At 42.3% G+C, this 9,533-nt stretch overlaps 1 protein-coding gene across 2 annotated transcripts; it reads right to left on the bottom strand.

The window, feature by feature from the left end:
- Positions 1 to 7: 7 nt before the first annotated feature.
- Positions 8 to 5,514, bottom strand: ALG11 (ALG11 alpha-1,2-mannosyltransferase). Of its 2 annotated transcripts, XM_048499464.1 has the most exons (4): positions 5,381 to 5,514; positions 4,075 to 4,308; positions 1,906 to 2,834; positions 8 to 376 (listed from the first exon to the last, which is right to left on the bottom strand). In XM_048499464.1, exons 1-4 carry the CDS (start codon positions 5,416 to 5,418, stop codon positions 105 to 107), a joined length of 1,473 nt encoding a protein of 490 aa, XP_048355421.1. In that variant the 5' UTR covers positions 5,419 to 5,514; the 3' UTR covers positions 8 to 104. The 2 variants fall into 2 exon arrangements, with proteins under 2 accessions (XP_048355421.1, XP_048355431.1); XM_048499474.1 differs by lacking the exon at positions 4,075 to 4,308 and having other exon boundaries at positions 5,381 to 5,459.
- Positions 5,515 to 9,533: the final 4,019 nt, after the last annotated feature.

Below are 9,533 nucleotides of genomic sequence, written 5' to 3'. Positions count from 1 at the left end.
CAGTATGTATCAGAAATACTTTATTGCACAATGTAATTAATAAATAAAGACAATATAAACGGCGCACCGTAATCCCTCTGGTGTCCAGACGCATAAACAACATTTTATTTAAAAAATTGTTCCATGGATGATAGGAATGTTTCCTCAAATTCTTGTTCCCCAAATCTCTTTACAGACTGACGCGCATTTTTTCTGATCTCCAGCCTTTTTGCAGGAGACAGTGAAAAGATATGAGCCATAGTGTCTGCATAGTCATCTTCACTCTCTGACAGAAATCCAGTGAGATTCCCTTCGTAGGGCACCACAATGTCCAGTTTGGGGCCTCCAGAGTTGTGAGCGAGTATAACTGTGCCTGCTGCCATGCATTCAACGATTCCTGTTAAAAAGGCAAAAGGAATTGTTGTGAATTAGTGCATCTCATCTGGAGGAGGAAGAGGGATGCCTGCAAACCACAGAACAATGAACAGTGTTTGCAGTAATCACTGAGGGGCAGCTTATCCTTTGGCAGTTCTGTTCTTGCCTTTGCCAAGATCTTTCTGTCTCCTTTACCTGAGAATTTGCTGAGGTTTGTACGGTTGTAGACTGTTTACCAACTGATGCTACCAAAAGGGAAGAAGAGTGCCACCCAGCTGAGGTTACACAAAGTTGTGCTGCTGTCTTGCATCCTGTCCCAGTGGGAAGAAGCATTTATTTATTTACTTCATTTATAGTGTGCGCCTTTCTCACTGAGAAAGAATGCTCTAATATCTCCACACAGGTTGGAAAAAAAATCACGGCAAGGCAGCTCAATCCTTCATGATCCTACAAACATACATTATACTTAAAAACACTAAAGAAAATATACTTAAAAACACTAAAGAAGAAGAAGAGTTTGGATTTATATCCCCCCTTTCTCTCCTGCAGGAGACTCAAAGGGGCTTACAATCTCCTTGCCCTTCCCCCCTCACAACAAACACCCTGTGAGGTAGGTGGGGCTGAGAGAGCTCCGAGAAGCTGTGACTAGCCCAAGGTCACCCAGCTGGCGTGTGTGGGAGTGCACAGGCTACTCTGAATTCCCCAGATAAGCCTCCACAGCTCAGGCGGCAGAGCTGGGAATCAAACCCGGTTCCTCCAGATTAGATACACAAGCTCTTAACCTCCTATGCCACTGCTGCTCCCAAGAAAAACATACATTATACTTAAAAACACTAAAGAAAAACACTAAAGAAAATTTACAAGCGGTGTTCCTAGCATGCAATTCTGCTGTATTCACTTGGCATACGAAGTGGATGGCATTTTGCTGAAAATCACCTCTACAACCTGTAGGTAAGGGAACACACGTTTTATGGAGCCAGTTTGACTTTGTGAAAAAGAATACAGGCAACTTTCTAGACAGATCAAGGAACTTGGTTCCAACATAATGGCAAAACATGATTTAGCACTCCTTGAGCCAGCCCTAAAGGGTCTCCAGGCTTGCTTGTGCAAGCGCAACTCTCTGTATTCTGTACTCTCTGGGAGCCAGTGTGGTGCAGTGGCTAAGAGCAGTGGGCTCTAATCTGGAGAACCGGGTTTATTTCCCCACTCCTACACATGAAAACAGCTGGGTGACCTTGGGCTAGCCACAGGCCTCTCAAAACTCAGCCCCACCTACCTTACGAGGTGTCTGGTATGGGGGGAGAGGAAGGAAAAGCTATTCTGAGCTGCTTTAAGACTCCTTATGGCTGACAAAAGCTGGATACAAATCCAAACTCTCCTTCTATTCATGGAATAATGATTAATTTTGTTTAGGCCAACCCCATACTTTAGCTTTCCATCCAAAGTGAGAAACTGATTTATGCCTGCTATGCAAGCCAGCATTCTCCCCATTTAGAATCCGGGATTGTGGAACGTCTCATATCAAGCCAGATTATATGCAGAAATACTCACCGATTCCAAAGTGTTCGTTCCACATGGTGTGAAGACCAATGGTTGCATTTCCCACGTGGGTTTTCAATTCTTCAAATGGAATGTTAACTTTGAATTCCACCCTTTTCTCAACACCCAGTTCTTGACAGAGCTTTTTAAGTTCATTTACACGCTGGTCATCTTCTTGGTTACGGCAGCCCCCAACCAGAATAAGTTTGGGTAGCGCCTGCTGCCCTTCAGGCTTCTGCAACAATTTAGCAAAGGCTCTGATCTGCAAAGGGTGGTCCTTCTCTGGCCTGAACTGGCTTACTGAAACAACGGTGTGCTCGGCGGTGTTATTTTCCTTGCACAGAGGTATATCCAGGAATGCCTGAACGTCACAAGGAGGATATACAATGTTTGGGTAGAAGCCACAGCGCCAAAGGGAAACAATATGACCGAGTGTCCATGAAGAATTAACCATGACAACATCAGCACAAGATCCAGCTAGCCCATACATTAAAGCGAAAAAGTAATAATATACAAGTTTCAGCTTGCTTAATAGGGGATTTTTTGCAATGATGGTGGCATTATTAAATCTGGCATTCTGATTCTTAACCACAGAAAGCATATCAGTACTGATGGTTGGGTAGTGAACGTAACATCCTACTTGACAGCCCCCTAAATACTTGAAGAGGGGGAGCGTGAAGGCATAACCCATGGAGTCAATATAAACATCGGGAGTACACTTCAGAAGAGCTTCCCAGCCCAGAACCAGTGAACCCAAGCTCTGTCCCAGCAGAGTGAAATACGGGTACAGGGAAGCTTCCACAAGGTAGCGCTTTTTCAAAAACACGAACTTCACAGGTTGATTTAGTCGGATGTTAAATCGCCTGTAAGCACCTTGGTGAATATTCTCAGCTGTGACACCGGTATCGCCAGTATAGACAATGTAAGAAGCATCTTTGTATCTGCAACATAAAACATAATTTACTATTCAGACTTTTCAGTGAAGACATTTAGAGTACAAGTAAAACTAAACATGTTTCCCTCTCAGCTTTTCTGGTCTATTTTAAATGGCCAGATGAAGTTGGAATTGAGGCTGCACAGTGCCGTGGAAAAACAGGTCATCCCCAATGATCTCACCAACAAAAACTTGAGTAACTACCATAAAAAGTTGACAGCAAAAGAATTTAGCATATTGCTGCACGACAATAAATGAAAACCCAGCCCTTGTTATGCTTTCAATATTAACTAATTGCATCAAAATCTGTGTAATTCAGAAACTTTGACTTAATAGTAGTTATGAACCAGGTATATGGTATTTCAAACCTTCTAAAACAGTTCATGTGTTGTTTATTTCATTTATACCCCAGTTTACTTCTCACTGGGGACCCAGAGTGGGTTACAACATTCTGCCCTTCCCCATTTTATCTTCTCAACAATCCTGTGAGACAGATTAGGCTCAGTAGATACGACTGGTCTGAAATCATCCAGTGAACATCTATGGCAGAGTGGGGACTCAAACTTGATCCTCCAGATATTATTGCAGGGTTGTTGTGAGGATAAAATGGGAGACAGAGAAGAACGATACACGTGCCTTTGGTGCCCGCTGGGGAGAAAGGTGGGGTATAAAGTAAGTAAATAAATAAATAAATTCTCATAACCAAAAGCCTAATCTTTGATTCAACCCCCTCCCCCCAAAAAATACAGACAGAAAAACCAGTTTCAGATACTATTTGTACCATATTGCTGTAGTGCACATGAAAATCTTAAGGGCACTTAACTGAGCTCTCTCTAGATTAGGACCACTGGGATCATGTAAATAAGTGCTGTTTGACAAAACAGAGAATCTGTAGTGTGAGATTGATGTGCTTACACTTAATACTGTGTTTGCAAACTGGTAACAATTCATTTTCCTATAAGTGAGCTTTTTTTTACCAATAGTCTGTAACAGCTGCATTTTTCTACATTAATTTTTTTTCTAAGCATAACTTCTGAAACAGATTTGCCGGTTTCAGACACAAATGCACAAGCACATTAGTGACTTTTTGCCCTTAAGGACCAACACAAGATCTAGTACAGATAATAAGAAAATGAAAAAATGAAAACGAAATTCAATTACAGAATGGTTTAGTTGTGGAATGTCATCTTGGAAAGATACAAATGCAAAAATCAAACACCAGTATTACAAAGATAAAGTGCACTTACTTATTCTGCAAAGCTCTTAGAGCACACCATAAGACCCTTTCCCCTCCACCACCTGCATTGCAATATGGATGAAAAAATGCCACCACGCGTGGCCTTTTCCCATCTTTCCTTGGGGGGAGTAACTTGTTTTTCCTTTGTTGGAGCCACAGCCGTATACCCCACAGGAACAGCAATAGACCGATACATAGAACTCCACTGAGTATCAGTGCAGGGATAGCCAAGGTGTACAGCAACCTGAAATGACAGAGATGAGCTGAATGTACACCAGAAGTTCTTAAAAGCTAATGAAGCATACTTATTAAGGAACTCAGCAAGAACCAGTTCTTAATGTTTCTGTGATTGGATACTCGCCACAGGGACTAGATTCTGCTATGAAAGTAGTTGAAATGATTATCTATGGACCTTCTTTTCTCTCCCTGTTAAGTGGCCAAGTCGATTTCAAAATTTCAGAGGCAAGACTCCCCCACCCGCACTATATTTCAGGAGGAGACATGCTAAGTCCGTTTTGATGGACTATTGTGACTGGTCATAATTTTAGCCCCCTGATCTGGTGCATTCAGCCATCTTCAACAGCAGCATGACACTGAGCCACACGGCACACGAGTTTCTGAAACATTCTCCAGAATCAAGACAAAAATTACAGTTCGCATAAATTTAAAATATTCTGATAGGAAGAAGTGGTGGGGTATTTGAACACAAAAATGTATAAGCCCAGTAAAGCAGCCAGCAATGGTCTGGCAATCCAGATTTGGATTGGTGTTCAATCTTGACCTTCAGTCATTGCCATTCCAGCATTCAATTTATCCAAATTGAGCAGAGACATGTACCCAACACTGGACAGCAAAGGGCTAGTGTGGCATATCCCTTGTAGAGAGTTCGACTAGGTGCCCGAAGGCCAGGGTTCAACCCCCACTCTGCTATAAACCTCCTTCAACGACTGTATTTCAGCCTGGCCTGTCTCATACGGCTGTTGTAAGGCATAAGCAGAAAAAGGGAGAAACGCATTCGCTGCCTTGAACTCCTTGGGAGCAGCTAAAAACCACAATAAAGCAGGGAAGAAGCAACTTTGCCTCCCTGGGACCTACTTAGCCCCCGACCCACAACCTATGAAGATGAAAACAGTGCAATTGCGAGGGTTGAGAAACACCACTAAGTCTGATTGTTCACCCCCCGCACTCCCCTTGCCTCAATAATGGAAATTCATGTACGGGGGTAGGGGGAAAAGGGAGCCGCTCCGGAAGCCCCAAAACCTGAAGAAGGAAAGGGACACTTTCCAAGCTTAAGCACACCTGTTAGCGACCCTCACCTGAAAAGCGACCAAGACTCCGCGGGAAAAACTGCCATCTCGGCGGGTCCAACTCACCCACCCCCGGGACCACTCGGCGGCTTCCTGTTCCTGTGTCTGGAGGCGGGATTTCCTGGTTACGTTGGACGCCGACCTTCCTCTGGTTATAGCGAGCAGTGGTCGCTGGCAGGCGACAATGCGGGAGTCCAAGATTGTCCGCGCATCTGATGCATCAGAACACGTTCTTGGTTGTCCACACTGAATAGACTGATCTAGGGTGATAGCGAAATAAATTCAACGGCGAAGTCTACCTAGTCATAGTTTCCCATGCCCGTTGAAGTCAATGGCCTCGCAATAGTGTAACTCTGCTTATGATGGCACTGTTATATTTTGAGGGACCACAGGTCGGCTTAAGTTTTGCTGAAAGGGTTCCTAGTCAATCTATAATAAACAACAGTTTTTGCAACAGTAGGGAGAGGAGGGAGGGCTTTGAGAAAAGCGGGGTATAAATCCAACTTCTTCGGATTGACAAAACCGACAGTGAATTAATTTTTTTTTCATTAGTTCCCCAGGTTTTCTCAATTGATACTTTCCTATTATGCGATTTTAACGTATACTGGAAATTGCCATGTGCGCAATTTTAAAACGTTTCTTTAGTCGTTTAAAATACTATCTTAAAACAGTTTTTACATAATGAATTACGAAAACATTTAAACTGTTAAATGTTAACTCCCTAAGCCTGTCACCCTCTCTTAACAATATGAATAGACTAGAAATACAACCCGTCCGTGTCGCTCTATTATATCATTCTCTATGGTCAGACGGATGTCTTAAAATAAATTTAGACGATATCATAGAGTTGGAGAACTTATGATACCGTGTGATTTAAGACTTCCGTCTGACCATAGAGAATGATATAATAGAGCGGACTGAGTGGGCGGCTCATGGAATCTGAAAGAAACAAGAGAAATCAGGTGTCTTTGTCGTCATCTCAGAGCGCCCGCAAGAAAATTAGCCAATGAACGAATGAATGAATGATTGCGTAGCCAATCAGCGAAGGCAACTCAAATTTAAAGAGTAACTTTGTTATCTAAGTGGAAATATATATTTATTTTCCTGTGGGCTTCAAGGCATTTTTGTGTAAGAACTAGTGCTGTGATGTGAATACCAGGATGGTAACACAAGTGCATCGTGGCTTTTTTTAAATAATGATTTTCTTTGTTGCGAATAAAGCACAAATAGAACTCACATATAATGTATAGATTTTGTTTCAAGTGTTAATAGTGCGAAGCTGCATGAATCTCCGTGTTGGCTGTTTCGACCATTACGTTTGGAACAAAGAAATTTATTGTAGTCAAGCAGCTGATCCAAGGAGCTGGATGACCTCTACTGTGGAAATCCGAGGTAGCTGTGAAGCGATTTCTGCAGACTGGTTTTATGTGGGATTGCTCTGCATCTTAATTGTTTTAACTGTGACCTGTCTTCCGTTCAATTTGGGAGGGAATATGCATTAATATTTTACATTTAAAGACTGGATTTACAAGCCCCTGTGTGACCTTGAAACTAAACACATATTTAAAGCCTGCTTTTTTGGGGAAAACAATTACAGGAATGAGAATTTTTAAAAAAATTAAGTCAAACGATATAAATGTGAAAAAAGGATACATATCTTTGTGGGCTTCCTACTGGACAGAGGCCATGTTGAGCCATCTCAGGTTCTGAGATCTAATAGCGCTTTTCTGTATTTCACCTGGATCGTCCAGTGGGCCCGCATGGATGATCCTATATTTCAGTTTTTATACTCTCTTAGTACGTGAATGCCACAGTGTTTCTGCTCATAATTTGAGAGCCACCAACCTTTCCTTTCTTTGCTGGGAAACAACTGGAAAAAAAGGATTAAAAATAGTGGCACTGTTTAAAAAATGTTAAGGGATTCTTAATCTGTGATACTGAAAATCTCACTGTTATTGAGTACTCTCCAGAACATAAGAAAATTAAGATACATAATCTAAAATGGAAATGTGGTATAAAGTAAATAAATTGTAAGAATATAATGCACAATCTCAGGCCGTTTCCGCACGGCCAAAAGCAGCGACGCGATGACGTCGCAAATTGCGACGCATCCCAAAAAAAGCGTTCACACAGACAGGCGGAGCTGCGGGCGTCCGCAGCCCCGCAGAAATGTGACGGTTCGCACGGAAGCGCTGCGGAAGCGGCGTCTCGCGATGTTGCGCCTGCGCACTTGCGAAGCCGTGCAGGCCCGACGCCATTTTTGACGACAGCTCCGTGGCGGCTGTTCGCACGAGTGCGGCGTCGATGCGTCACATGGGGAAAAAGAGTGGTTTTAAGCGTTTTCTGAATACACCGTCTTCGCGCCGGTTTAAGCGTTTTACGACGGCAGCCGACTGGCGCACCTACGCCGCCAAGCTCGCGAACGCATCTCTGCGGCTTCTGGCGCTTTTCTTTTCCGCTATGACTGACGGCGCTCCTACATTTTGCCGATCGCGGAAACGGCCTCAGAGTTGGGGTAATACAGTATCAAACACAAATCTGTCAAAAATAGTTTGCATTTTTAATACAAACAAAAACGTGGAAACAAAATTAAAATTAAAAATTTGTTTCCAAATTGTCTTCTTTAATATACAAATGTGCCTTTTCAACTTGGCATTATTATGAGTAACAGTCCTGTTAGCTTCTTGTAGCTCAGTTCATTTTAACAATGTCGATTTCAACATGATATGACAATATATCATGGTGAATCTTGCTTCAGTTCCCATAAAGAATTTATCTGAAAAGGAAATATTCTAGTTTTTCCCTTTTGTTCCCTCTGTCTTCTAAATTTGGAATAGTTTAGTAATTGTATAGTATACTTTCTGGTTTCATGTATTTCCTGGGTAAGGAATATTTTGTAATTGAGCAATAAACAAGGAGCCCTTTTAAAAATTAATTCATGTATACACTGACTGAGATTATTTTTAGGCTGGGGAGGGTTGATTATTCTTAGGGTGGGGAGGGTGGGGTACTAAATCCAATAAAATAAATATTCTCACCCAGATGTTACAGCATTCAGACACTTGAGGAGAGTGAAGTAGCTACTTTTGAGCTATAGAAAGATTAGTGATGATGTGAGATAGTTGATGCCTGTCCTGAATGCAACTGAACCTTCCTAATTCTCCCCAGACCTTCTGACATGAATATAAGGGCAGAGGAATTTTTATTCACATTTGTATCTAACAAAGTGAGTTTTGACTAATGACAATTTTGCTTGTCTTTAAGGTGCTATCAGCCTCACATTTTATTTTCCTGCTTAATAGTATATGTGGGGCAGTAGAACTTTACAAAGTCCCATTGGGAAGAGAAAGCGTGGTGAAAAGACATTTTAGCCACAGATATCTGTATGTTTAAAAATCAGAAACTTTGCAAAGTACTACTTTCTTTTTTTGCAGTCTGCACTGCAGAGGTTAAAGCAAAGCCTCCTTTTCAATGAGCAGATGACCACAGTCCAAGATTTTCCATGTGTTGATGTGAGGTAGCCAACAGAACAAATGACCAGGGCCTGGTTGTATAATCAGGAAAGCCTTAGGCTCCTTCCGCACACGCAAAATAATGCGTTTTCAAACCACTTTCACAACTGTTTGCAAGTGGATTTTGCTATTCCGCACAGCTTTAAAGAGCACTGAAAGCAGTTTGAAAGTGCATTATTCTGCATGTGCGGAATGAGCCTTAGAGAGCCTTTTGGAGTCTGGCTAGCAAAGTTCCATCAGAAACGATGGGTGGGGTCTGATTGGCTTTAAAAAGAAGTCTGTTTAGGGCTGGGGTGTGGAAAAAGAGATGAGAACTTGGAACTTGGGGTGGTGGAGAATAAATGAGTTTGGAATTGATCTGTATAATAATTCAGTTAATTCATATCCTGATTTTTGAAATTGGGATTTGTTGTATGGATTGTGGCATGGTGTGGTGGTTAAAGTGTCATCGTAGAGCCTGGGAAACCCAGGTTCGAATTCCCACTCTGCTGTGGAAATTTTCTGGGTGAACTGATCACACACTCTTGACCTTGAGCCTGGCAAGCATTTGGATAGGAGTGTACTGGGGTGTACTGGGTTGTCCAAGGAGTGTACTGGGGTGTCATACAGAGGCAGACAGTGCTCTGAAAACCCTATGGAGTTGCCATACG

Source organism: Sphaerodactylus townsendi, linkage group LG01, assembly GCF_021028975.2.
Source record: "Sphaerodactylus townsendi isolate TG3544 linkage group LG01, MPM_Stown_v2.3, whole genome shotgun sequence".
Taxonomy (NCBI): Eukaryota; Metazoa; Chordata; class Lepidosauria; order Squamata; family Sphaerodactylidae; genus Sphaerodactylus; species Sphaerodactylus townsendi.
This window is presented reverse-complemented; position numbering and strand designations above follow the sequence as displayed.